This window comes from Pseudonaja textilis, chromosome 3 (assembly GCF_049901715.1).
Source record: "Pseudonaja textilis isolate UNSWEBS1 chromosome 3, rPseTex1.2, whole genome shotgun sequence".
NCBI lineage: Eukaryota > Metazoa > Chordata > Lepidosauria > Squamata > Elapidae > Pseudonaja > Pseudonaja textilis.
The window spans coordinates 165564309-165577867 of NC_141992.1; the positions used below are offsets into that span (position 1 = coordinate 165564309).

General features: G+C 35.5%; 1 protein-coding gene across 1 annotated transcript; it reads right to left on the bottom strand.

Moving 5' to 3' along the window:
* Positions 1 to 1915: 1915 nt before the first annotated feature.
* On the bottom strand, positions 1916 to 12504 carry COPS5 (COP9 signalosome subunit 5). Its single transcript, XM_026706122.2, has 8 exons — positions 12242 to 12504; positions 9109 to 9343; positions 8197 to 8325; positions 7664 to 7729; positions 6416 to 6501; positions 5579 to 5690; positions 3993 to 4141; positions 1916 to 2283 (listed from the first exon to the last, which is right to left on the bottom strand). Exons 1-8 carry the CDS (start codon positions 12391 to 12393, stop codon positions 2199 to 2201), a joined length of 1014 nt encoding a protein of 337 aa, XP_026561907.1. The 5' UTR covers positions 12394 to 12504; the 3' UTR covers positions 1916 to 2198.
* Between the last annotated feature and the right edge of the window lie 1055 nt (positions 12505 to 13559).

The following is a 13559-nucleotide window of genomic DNA, read 5'->3' on the forward strand; positions in this document are numbered from 1 at the left end:
TGTTTCTAAGAGCAAAAGCATATTCTTAAAGTAGGCAGAGAATGGAATTCTTTCCAAGTTCTTCGTTTACACTAGTCACAAGGTATCTGTATCTTCTGGGTAAAATGTGTGTTGTTCTTGTAGATGGATGGAAGCACAGAGATGGGGTTTGTTCCAGAATAGGGAAATGGGATACTGTAGTACAGTATAAAACAGGTTATCTTCAGGAGCATGCGGGATTATGGGTGGAAGATCAGGGATGCTCATGGGAATGAGGGCCCAGTCTTCCTTTTTGCTAATCGCTTTTCCTAGAAAAAGATTTTACTCTGGTGCACCTGTAGATTTTGTTTATTTAGTCGATTTACATTTTGCTGCCCAAACAATTACATATCAGGTTGCTTAGTTGCTATAGTTATTGGTTTTTTATATTTTATTCTATGTTTAATGCAAACTGCTTGGAATCATTGGAGGTAAATACCATGTAAGTTAAATTTATAGTCATGCATAATCACACCGGCATCACTCATGTTCCTTGAACTTACTCCATTAATAATCACATGAAGCATTGTTTCATTGTTCCCTTAAATTGTAGGCAGAACTCTCCTCATCAATGAAGATAATAATAAAGCATGATCCTGAATAAGACCAAGTTCACTTATATTCAAAAAATCCAAACAACCTGCAATCCTTAATACTTTGCCCCTCAATGTAATAAAGGTTGAATAATCAGGGATCAGGGCCCTTTCTCAACTGCATGACTCTTGCTTATGTAAAAACTGATTTGCTGTCTGCTAAGACAACAAGGAATATCCTGCTAAATCAGATGTATACATAGTCCAAGATCTAATCCCATGGTGACCAATTAGATGCCTATAGAAATCTGTCAGCAGATGAACATAATAGTATTCTTCTTGTGTTTCCCTTCCATACACGATACATATCCTAAGAAATATACCTCAGTATACAATATAACTTTGTCTCTCTTGATAATACATAATATATTATATTTAAGGAACTACTGTATTGGTATTTTTTTCATAACTTAAGTTTGGGAGAATGTATTTAAATTTTTTTGTAAAGATCTTTTGTGCAAATTTCTCCTAAGGTGTGCATTTGCCCACATTTATATCATATATACATTTTTGCTACCATAGTATATGTTGATACATTTCAAACGAGAATGGGTTTTTAGTTTTAATCCACAGTCTTCACTGTGTTTAAAATTATTGTATAAACCTAAAACATAGTGTTTATCTTTTGTCATTCTTTACTTTTGGATTATTTAAAAGTTGGTTATAGTGCAATGGTACTGTTTGTGAACAAAATTAATGGGGTGGGGCTAAGTAGGAACATAAAACATTTTGAAATAGTAATACAGCGATTCATATTGATTCATATTCTATATTAAAGATTCATATTCATATTTTATGTTAATAGATTCATATTCTATAGACCTGGGTAGAACTGATAGGTCATCTTGGATTCTTGAGTACAACAGGCAGGTTCCGTTGGATCCAATATATTTTAGAGGAATTACTTCAGTCTAGAAAAATGTACCATAAAACTGTAGTTTTTACGTAATACTCCAATCAAACTGTACTTAATATTACACTTTCAAGTAATACTGATTAGTAATTTAATAAAACAAGGCACTTTTTTCTCTTTTCCAAATGCTAACCAGGACCAGCCATTCAATTTCCAAGATTAGCCACAATCAAGTATGTACTGTCACCATATAAATTAGAAAGATCTGACTTTAAGAAAGAATTGTGAACCAAGCCATGGATTAATTGAAAGAGAAGCATTTCCACTGCAGGGTCGATTGTGCAGATGGGTAGGCAGAGTTTAGAAAAAAATGATTTTGGCTCAGCACAAAATTTACCACAAAGAATGAAAATAACTGATAACATTAAAGTGAAAAGAAAATGAACAGTTGGCCATTTTAAGAGATCTTTATTGCAGACTGACACATATAAATTCTAAACTTCTACAACCTATTTATTTATTTTGAAGCAATCAACAAAATGTTAGGGTTAAGAATAGAGCTACAATAAACTTTGAATTTGTTCTTAAAACTAGGCAAAGAAGCCAGAAATAATGATTTAAAGTACTACAAATCAATTGAAAATATCCATTTTGGCTCAAGTTCCACTTCTGAAATTAGTCCAAATTGGCATGTCTTCTCTATCCTGGATATAAGTATCAGTTGATGAAATTCTTCAGGCAATGTTAATTTGATTAAAAAGCTTGTCCTTAATAACTTGAGACATCAGTCCATGTATTGCTTCTATTGTGGTTTTGCAGCTGAAAGAAAAATAAAAACATAAATTAAATGGCTGAATGCAACTTTCTATGATTATATTGCAAGTTAGTCAAATGTCCTAGTAGCAGTGTCCATAATTGCATAAATGTTATCAGTTATGAAAAGGCAAATACAGCATTTTATAAAAGGAATTAAAAGATGAACTCAATGTTCTTTGTAAGTATCCAAATGACTACAGATTATGGACCTGAATTACAATATAGAAAACATTCTATGTACTATGCTATTGGGCAGTGAGGTGGCTCAGTGGTTAAGATGCTGGGCTTGTTGGCTAGAAAGCCTGCAGCCCAGGTTTGAGGCCTGAGTGCCACATGACGGGGTGTGCTCTTGTCCTCACCCCAGGTCCTGCCAACCTAGCAGTTTGGAAGCATGCAAATGCGAGTAGATAAATAGGTACCATTTTGGTGGAAATGTAACAGTTCTCTGCAACATCATACTGGCCACATGATTATGGAAATGACTTTGAACAGCACTGGCTCAATGGCCTTGAAATGGATATGAGCACTGTCCACTACAGTTGGCAATGACTAGCAGAATAAAATCTGCAGGGACTCCTTACTATCTTTACAATGATAATATAGTACTAAATGTAGATTCATTAACACAGTATTGTCTCAACAAACTTCTGTAATTAAACTTTTGAGTACATGTAATCAATGTAATCATATTCTGCAGTCATTCCTCTATTTTCCTTGAAGTTGCTTTGTTGGTCATTTTGAATGACTAATAACGGGGCACATTCCTATTATTTGCAAAACACTGTACATTGCCTAGGTACATTGTGCTAAGACACTGTAGCTATATATCACAAATTATGGTTTACAAGTTACACTGGCACTAACCCTAACCCTAATGCCAAATTAAAGCCCAGCAAGTCACATTATGGTTTAATGAAAAACTACTTAAAATGTCAAATATTTTCTTCTCATTATACTCTCTACACATTCTATATTCCAGAGAAGATCTGTAAGGCTATAATTCAGATAGTAAAAACATGTGCTGCATTTAAAAAACTTCAGGTTCAATTACTTGCTTTTCCTGTCAAGACTAAGAAAACCAGATTTTAATTGTAGAAAGCTGCTGCTAGATCATGAATAATGTTAAGCTAAATAGAGCTAGAATTTCATTCTATATATTAGTCATCCATGGTTTTTTAAATGGATAATGTAAACCTACAGGTGGCTAGTATAAGGAGTGAAAATCTTTATCTAGCTTAGTACTGTCCATGGTCTAGCAGCAGTTCTCTTAAAACCATGTGATTGGATGGAACACAAACACGGGCTGCCTTGATGCAAGTTAGTTCCCCTTTTGGATTAACAATCAGTTATCCACTCAAAAGTTCATTAAACAGACTATTGCCAAATGGAAACATGGCTTAATTTCCCCAATATACAAGCATACTTACATACATACATACAACTTATTTTATCATTTTTCTTCATATATATTTGATGCTGTTCAGTGTCACTTATACAGTGGGCAGCTTATACATTTGGTTCATAAAAATAAATATATTTAGCATAACCCATGCTGATATGAAAAAAAATTGAAATAGTCAAATCTATGAGCTCTAAATGCTGCTAAAGAAAAAGAATCAATGTATTTTAAATATTAAGAGTATGAAATCTTCATACAATTAACAATAAGTATTTTATTCTTAATCCAAAACCTCAAATGAAGATGACCTTACCTGTCTCTTGTTGCTTTGGCTAGTTTGTCCTCCGATTTTCTGTCATGGGATTCTAAACCCAGCATGAAGCTTCCTCGTCCCAGTTGAGCTTCTGACTGCTCTAATTTTTCTGACAGGTCAAATACTTGTCCCGTTGTATAATCAGCATTCTGCGTTTGAAAAAGATTTATTATGAACACATTTCCAGAATGCTGCTATTTTATACAACATACCAAAGAAGCTAATGAAGTTTAAAATCTACAATACATCCATATAGAGGGTTTTTTCCCCCCCTGGCAACAAATAGGGGTTTGACACTGCTTTCTTTCAGTGTATTTTTTTAATTTCACCATCTAGTCTACAGCCCTGTTTAGTCTGATTGTTACCCATCCAAATACTACACCCTCAAATAATTTTTTCAAGGTCTACCAAAATAGATTAAGTACTTCTAGGCTGAGCAAGTAGTCAATTTTAAACACAGAATTTACATAGTTTAGCACAGCTGTTTAGATACAAAGCAGAAATATACTTTGGAGGAGACATGGTGTACCCATTGCAATTCAGGGCACCTCTTTAAAGAAGCATAGTGTTGACAGGTGAAGCAAGCATATCTGTATCCCACCTGAGCACCTTTTCTGCTATGGATCCAAACTGTTACATATCTCTAGTTAATGGTAACTGCAAAATGCATGCTATTTGTGTGTGTGTGTCTGTGCACGCACAATTAAGAAATTAAGATGATGTTGAACAAATTAAGCATATGATTTGATTTCACTGATGGCTATGGAATAAGTGATTTAATTACTGGCTGAAAAGATAATGTTTGTTATTTTCTATCACACAGCAGGGTTAAATCACAGCCTTCCTTTGCTTCAAGGCAGTGTTTTTGTCTATAGCTTCACTTTGCTTCAGAACAGTGTTAATGTTTGGCAATTTTAAGATGTGTGGACTTCAACTCACAAATTCCCTAATATTTCTACTTAAACACCTATTTTATTTGAACATATGATCTGACTTTATTTCTCTCACAACTTTTGCGTTCCCACGAAATATGCCCTAATGGGTCTCCTATCCACACTATTTTTTGTTGAGCTGCAGAGTTACTGAAAAATGAATGGATGGAAATCTCTTTGCAGGCAGATGGTATCTATCATCGATGGACGAAACAGGACTTTTAATCTTAATAATAAAAAAAGGATATAGCAATAGCACTTAAGACTTATATACCACTTTGTAGTGCTCTCTAAGCGGTTTACAAGTCAGCATATTACCCCCAACAATTTGGATCCTCATTTTATCCACCTCAGAAGGATGGAAGGCTGAGTCAACCAATATAGCATGTTAGAAAGGAAGGAATCTATCCAATACAAAAGTGGTCTCCAGCGCTGTCTCTATAATTGGTCATTCTTAGTGTTATATTGAAGAATATATGACTTGTGTCCTGCAGCACCCCAAACCTTAGTATATTTTGTAATCCATTTTATGAAATCCCTCTTCTTCACCTTTTATCTTTCTCCTTACAGGCACAAATGAGTCTTTCAAAGACTTATGTGTTAAGTTTGTTAGTAATCTGCTTTTGTATTTTTAGGTGGTTCCACAATACTTACAGTAAGCAAACTAGATGAACTAAGAGTGTTCACCCAATATTTATTCCACAAAAGCTCAAGCAGCTTGCGATCCAAGGAGGATTTGAAATAGGATACTTCTAAGGCATAATACCTGTTTCATTAAAAAAATGTTTATATAGACATGCAGAACATTTTTCAAAGTAAGCTCATGAATGGATAGTAATTTAATATATTTTAAAATGCTTTTATATACACAAATATTGAGTACTATATATTAATACAATCAAGAAAAGATGTTATTAGTAAATTTTTATGAGATTCTAGAAAGTTAGGTAAAACTGAGGAAAGAAAGTAGAGAAAAATTATTTCAGGGTCTGGAATACTGTATCTTGGGAATACCAAGAAATTTTTTACCATCAAATAGTAAAGAATGAAACAGAACTTTTTCTCCTATGTTTTGTAATTTTCACTTCAGGTTGCACAAAGTTCTGTTCACTGGGCTTATATTCAAAATCACCCAAACACAGTTACTCAATTATATTTACAGAAAAATGGCGAGGGTGGGATGGGGACAAGTTAGTTTGCTTGACACATAGGAATCGTGACAAAATCATATTGAGGAAGACATTGAATTTTTCATTAAAACTGTTCCGTTTGGGTCAAATGTTCTACTATACCTCAGCAAATCAGATTTGCCTATACAAAAGAGCTTCATTGAAATCCATATCTCTCTTTTTATTCCAAAGTAAAGACAAAGCAATGCACACACCTACAACACAATGTATTGGTATGATTTGGATAATTTCAAGTAGCTGTACTTTTCTTTCCAAACTGGAAAACATTCCAAAGCTGCTATATTAAAAGATAATATCTTACTGTTTGCAGTGCACTCCAAAATCTTCTATTTTATTAAGTGGGATAGTCTGATATTCTGAAGGGCCCTCATCAGGAGGTTTATAGCCCTGAAAGATAAAACATACTAGTACAAGGAATGGAAATATAGCAACTTCCTATCAATTAAACGTATTATTTTTTGTTCTATTTCATCTGGAGGTTTATAAATTTTCAGGAAGCAACCTGAACCTGAATGATATAATTAAAACATCCTGATGCAGGCATAGAAATTTTCACTCTACTTTTTCTGACAAAATGTAAGGGACACTCTACCTTTTGTACGAAAGTTTTGCTATAATCCCCAGTTCTTGCAACTGTCCTCAGCAAAGAAGTGCTTCCATAATAGTTTGTGACTTCTGCATTAGCTGTTAGTAATTCATTGACAAAGTGCTCTCCCTCAAGTACAGAAACCATATGCCTCTAAAAAGGCTAAAGAGATACTTTTAACAGAGGAAATCCTAAATGCATAAGGTAAATTTTCTATCAGCTTGTTCAATCTATGTTTTCTCTAAGGAAAACATGTTTGTTTTCTTTGTGTAAATTTTAAAATACTTTTGATACAGAGATGAATTTCCTAAATTAGACTAAGATAACCTCAACAGAAAAAGTCAACAACAAAAAATGGACACTTTCAGCTATGACTGTCTCACTATTCACATACCACTGACATGTATTGGGATCTCAAACAGATTATCTTCTGAAAATATTCTAAGGTAAAGGTAAAGGTTCCCCTCGCACATACGTGCTAGTCGTTTCTGGCTCTAAGGGGCGGTGCTCATCTCCGTTACAAAGCCAAAGAGCCAGTGCTGTTGGGAGATGTCTCCATGGTCATGTGGCTGGCATTACTAAATGCCAAAAGTGCACGGAACGTTGTTACCTTCCTATCAAGTGGTTCCTATTTTTCTACTTGCATTTTTACATGCTTTTGAAGTAATGAGAGCTCACTCTGTTACATGGCGCTAGGGATTTTAATTGCCGAACTGCTGACCTTTCTGATCGACAAGCTCAGTGCCCTAGCCACTGAGCCACTGCGTCCCTTGAAAATATTCTATGTAATAAAAATACAGTATTCTATGTAATTATCCACTTCTACAATATAATGCTATATTTTTGGAAGCCTGATAATATAAATAACCACAATGTTTTATTATGAACTACATCCAAACAAAACTTCATTTATTTAGTTAATTCCCATTTTATGTTATATAACTTTGGTTATAGTGTTGTTACCTTAGGATATGTCCTAAAAGCTCCAAGATTTACTTTTCCTGCAGATATTGTCCTTGTTGGATCAATCTGTAAAATGTATTCAGAGTTCACATATACAATACATTCCTAAAAAGCAGTTAAATATTATTCTTACGTAAAATTTATTTTATTATGCAATCACACATGAATTATTTTAGGGACTTCCCATCTCTGGTAAACCTGTTTATACTTGCTGTTCTCCTGCTAGACTGGCATGTGAGTACATGTATGGTATGTATATAGGACCCCCCCCCAATACCTGGTTTAAACTACATAAAAATAGACATATTTGTCCAGCATTAAAAACACTGTTCTAAACTACATACAATCAGTTTGAAGTTTCTAGTTCTTATACTAATTTAACTTGAAAGACTCCACCTAATTTTCAAAATATCATTCAGATGAGCAAGTAGCAAAAAATACCAAAACCCTATTCACAGAGAAACAGGTTTTATAGAAATAGGCTCTCAGACATATTTTAGTGTTTAGTTCACAAATTCTAATATTATACTCACAACCACAGCTACAAATGGTTCTTGAAATTGTTGATTAAGCATCTGTGTACTGACATCAATTCCTGAAAGCCAACAACCATAGCCAGGATGGCTGTGATACCAGCCTATTGCATTTTCTAGACGACCAACCTAACCAAAACCACAAGGGAAAGAAAGCACATTGTTCAAAAGACATTTAATTAATATGACCACTCCATTTTGGGGGATTGTTAGCAAACTGCACGTTTTATTTACACAGAATATTTAGAATCACAATATAATATATTGTGTATATACAAGTAGCCCTCAACCCAACAATTCAGTAATAACCATTCAAAGTTATGACACTGAAAAAAATGACTAATGACCAATCCTCATATGACTGTCACAGTGTCTTCACGGTGAAGTGATCAAAATTCTGCTGCTTGGCATTCGGCATTTATTTACAACCGTTGCAGCATCCTGGGTTCACATGATGAACATCTGCAACCTTTCCAGAGAGTTTCTGACAAGCAAAGTCAGCAGGTGAAGAAAGATTCACTTAATTACTGCATTATTTGTTTAATGACCACCTGCAATTTGCTTAATGACCACAGCAAAAGGACAAAGCATAAACAATTTAAAGATCATTATCTAAGCGTCTCCGGATCCACAACTGAATTCAGATAATTTTATTTTATTTTATTATTTATTTATTTATATATATATATATCTATTTAGTCAAACAATTATTAGATAACAGGTATAAGTATAAACATGGTCATAAATACATGAAATGGATACATATAAGAAAAATAAAAAGAAACAATAGGACAGGGACGGTAGGCACATTTGTGCGCTTATGCACGCCCCTACAGTTTTTTAGTTAATTTTAGTTAATGTTAAATTCCTAAAATAGAAGGATATATTCTATTGTTTTTGTTATTGTTTTACCTGCTTTGCGTTTTCAATATATGCAGCCATGTATTCATATGCAGCAGCCTGAGCATTAACTCTGGTTTCAGTGCCTTCCACTGGTAAAGCAAAACTGTCCATTATGATCATCGTTTCACCATCTACTTTTCCAAGCATTAAGCCCATCACTTCCAAGTTGCCTCCCGATCTAGCATGCATGACCATCTTCAGAAGAGCCAAAGCAGAGATCTTGCAGTATTTGAAATAATGGTGGCTGCAAGGAAAAAAAACAAATATCTTAAAAATGCAACTGAATTGTTATAGAAAGGAAAATAGGAAAAATACACATACGCTATTTTCTGACAAGCAATGTCTAAATGTCTAAACATTAGGCTAATGTTTCTATTAGACATAAAATCACTAGGCTATTTTAGTCATAAGAAAATAAAAATAAAAAATCCATTATTAAAGTTTTTGAAACCTCCAGAATATTTTGATAATTGAGATGTTACCAAAAGTGTAATTGGAGGTAGACATTCAGAAAAGAAAATCTGACAATTCTGAAATTATAAACATGATAAATATCAAACACCATAAGATAGGACTTAAGATTTAAGATGAGAATCTATCTACCAAAAAACAGGGAATCATTTACTGTATATTTGTTCCAACAGCTCTTGGTGCAGCCTGGAATTTGGCATATAAAACTTCGTCTAGTATAATATGTCTTTCTTTTTCATGCCATCGTAAGATTGTTACTACACAAAATTCATGTTTTCATCATTACATAAACTTCCCTTTGTAATATTTTGAATGATGATCCCAAGACAAGCTATTTTTTGTATATTTATATAGTTCTAACAAAGGCATTGACTATGGATTATTTAACTCACCATCTGCTCAGATGTATAGCATGCAGCATGGTTTTCTCTACAACAATTCTCTATCTATTGACTGTGCTCTCTAGGAATATGTTTGGATCCAGCATTGATGTCATTTTTTTCATGAAATAAATAACTTTTTATTATCCATGAAGTCTTTACTATTTCAATTTAATAATTTCCTTTATCATACATATTTGTAATCTGTATCTTTTTGTAAAAATATTGACAACGATACAGGCTGCAAGTTATTTTAAATAAATAAAATAGAACTACATTGCAAAACCATAAAATAACATTGTCTGATAATTCAGGAAAATGTTTATGTAATATTATATATGGTCTGGATGTGGGAAATTTGGCCCAAAGCACTGCTTAATTTAAGAACTATTCTGATACCTAATTTATAGAATTACCTCTAAAACTGTGAATTCCTTTCTTTTTCTCAACACTTGCCATATGCTACAGTGTTCTGCATCTTAATAGCCTGTGCTTTCATTTTATACATGGAAAAATCTCTGTGTAGATACATCTTAAATAAAGGTCTTTTTGCATTACTGAAGAAACGTGTTCTGTTTCTATTCTCAAGACATCAGAAACCATAGTGGCATAAAATATGCAATCTTATTGGCCATCTCTGTCTTGCTTTTGTTGTGGCTTTCTGATCTCTAAACATGCTTGCTGGCAGCATTGTATAAATGTGCAGGCTGGGCATGAGAATAAGAAAGATGTGACCTGGCAGGAACCTCACAGCTCACTGAGCACAACACTATGGGTCTCCCAACGAAAGTGGGGTCTGGTTAGTCATTGGCCAGGTTGTGTGGAATATACTATGGAAACTCTTAATGTTCCTATAACATTATTTTTTTAAAAAAAAATGAGTGAAGCCTTCAAATTAAATTAAAAGTCTTGAATTCTATGACAGGGTGGTACTACTCTGAGCAGAGGCAGTGGAAATGTGAGGCTTGGGCAAAAAATATTGGCCAGAAGGCTCAAGCTGCTTCGGGGAAAAAGAAAGAGGCAGACAAAAAGAAGGTTCTTGCTGACTCTCTGCAAGGATCTATATGCTGGGCAAGGAGAAGAAAAGATCTGTTTGCTAGGCAAAGAAATAAAGAATTTTCAAAGCAGTGAAAGAAAAGCAAATAAGAAGAAATCTGAAGACCTTTCTGCTCAGGAAGGAGAAAAAGAGAAAAATAAGATTTGGGCATTCTTAATAGACTGATTTTCTAGATTCTGAAAACTGTATTATGAAACAACTCAATCATCATGACCAATATTGGTGTTCAATGAATGATACTGTCAACTGTCAAAGTGAAAACTTTTATGTTTCACAATAACATAATTAATTAATTTATATCTAATGTCATATTGCAGTACTCTACATTTTCCTTATTTTTGAGTTAGTAGAGGCATTTATATGAATGTATGAAATGGCTTTAGTGCTATGCCCTTCGGTTAATTCAGCATTCATGGCTATTTGAGAAAGAGGCATGCTACTGAGAAATAGTAAGCTGTGGAGGAATAACTTTGAAAGAGCCTCTCCCTGTGGATCATCTGATATTGTGCAGACAGAATCACCAGCAAAGTGCATCACATTTTCTATAAAACTGTTGTAGGTTGCTGTTGGCTAAAGGAAGAAAACAATACTTTATAACTGGGCAAGAGGCAAGAGATGAAATAAAGACAATGTTGTGGAATCACGGCAGAATGAAAGAGTTTGGCAGGACACGTTTGCATCATGATTACAGGCAAGAAGAGAAAGACCCAAATACCTGTGTTAACTATATTTTGTTAAAACACAGTAGACATGTCATTAGTTATCAATATTTGCTTGATGGGGAACTACAATCCTCTAATAAGCATGCCTCTCTTCACCTGATTTAATTCCATCTTCACTTTCCTTGGTTTCATCTATGATGTTATTTTCTCCTTTTTGTTTAAGATCCGTGTGAAGTGCCAAACCCCATTATTTCCATCTCCCCAGGATCTGCAAAATCCAAACTTCCATCGCTGTTCTTAAACTTAAATCCTTCACCCCATCATCTAGATCATCACTGGCCCTGAGAAATGCAGTCTCTCCTTAGACCAGTTTTTCTACCGCCCCATCCTCTCCAGATCCCCCTTGCTACCTCTGAGGCAAGTATACCATGGCTGTTGCATGGGCCCCTTTTCCTGGCCATGGGACCGGACAGCGACCTCGGTAGCCGGCAGAACTCTCTGAAGAAACAAGACAGAGAACGAGGAATGCAGAGGGAGCGGCGGTTTTCCCTGTCGCCCAGACACCCACTTACTCCTTGGTCCATGGCTTGGCCGCCAGGATCTCCTGCTGCTGCTTGCGGTCATACTTGTATATCTCGTCGATGCTCTGTGCCTCCTGCATGTTGTTAGCCAGCTCCCACGTCTTCTGGGCCATCCCGCTCCCCGAAGGGCCGGCAGTCGCCATTTCACCGGCTTTCAGGCCGAGCCAAAGCAGGCTCTGCTTCCCGGTGAACCGCCTCGGGCAGGAGGAACCTCCCGGTCCGCTGTCGGACAGCGCAAACCGGAAGTGAGGGGAGAACAGTCGTTCCTAGCGAATTGGTTCCGCCCGCTCCGCTAAGCCTCCAGCTTGCCCCCTAATGGTAAGCGATGGGATTGGTCTCCCAAGAACTGGGCTGTTTGGAGTAACCGCGCGTCTGGTGTGTCTCCTGGGGGAGCCCCAAGCCATCCAACAGTTTTAATATGTATGGACTTCAATTCCCAGATTTCCCAAACCAGCGTGCCAGTTCCGACGAATATTGGCACTTGAAGTCCAAATTGCTGAGTACGAGAAACACACATCTAAGAGATCTCTGTGCTGCTGGCAGCCTTTCTCCATTATATTTAAATATGGAACTGGATGAGGATTGCATCTCTGTGAAGAAAAGACACATGTAATTGTTATGCATTTTAGATATATTGATATCTAAATGAGACAAGAATCTTCTCTAATTTGGTGCCCCCTCCAGATAGGTTGGGACTTGAAGAATTTATGGTAATGGCTGGATAGGAATTTGTCATTGGTTAACATCTATGGAGTAAACTTGTATTGGAAGAAATATCGTTCTGGGTTCAGTTCCAAGTGGAGAAAAAGACACTGGAAACATGGAGGCTGTTTGGAAAGATGGTTTAATGGTGGACAGGACCACATGGCTTGGATCTCCAAAGTGAAAAAAACTATCACATGCTTCAAGATGTTGGATGCAAGAAAAGAAGGGCCAAAATGCTGAGAGACCCTTAGTTTGATTGTTTGTTTGTTTGTTTATTTATTTGTTTATTTATTTATCTATTTATTTTATATTGCCGCCTATTTGCCCATGGCAATTTGAGGCAGCTTACACAATGTAAAACCATATTTAAAACAAAAAATAAAAATAAAAACAATAAAAACTAACAAAATGAATCAAATTAGTAAAGTACAATAGAACAAAATTTGGGGGAAAAACAAAAACAAAAACAAAACAAAATAAAACAAAAACAAAAAAACCCAACTCCCACCCCACCTCCCTGACAACAGCGGGTCACCCTAGCCACTTGATGGGCTCCATCCCCCTCTGGTTTCCCCAGGCCCGCTGGCAAAACCAGGTCTTCAGT

Bases quoted from the DNA above. Each gene is read 5' to 3' on its own strand.
- COPS5 (XM_026706122.2), bottom strand. From the start codon at position 12,393: ATGGCGACTGCCGGCCCTTCGGGGAGCGGGATGGCCCAGAAGACGTGG. The intron at 7,730-8,196 runs GTGAGTATAATA...TACATTTTACAG, and splicing joins AACCATTTGTAGCTGTGGTT to ATTGATCCAACAAGGACAAT. The intron at 4,142-5,578 runs GTAAGTATTGTG...TTTCAAACGCAG, and splicing joins GTTCATCTAGTTTGCTTACT to AATGCTGATTATACAACGGG.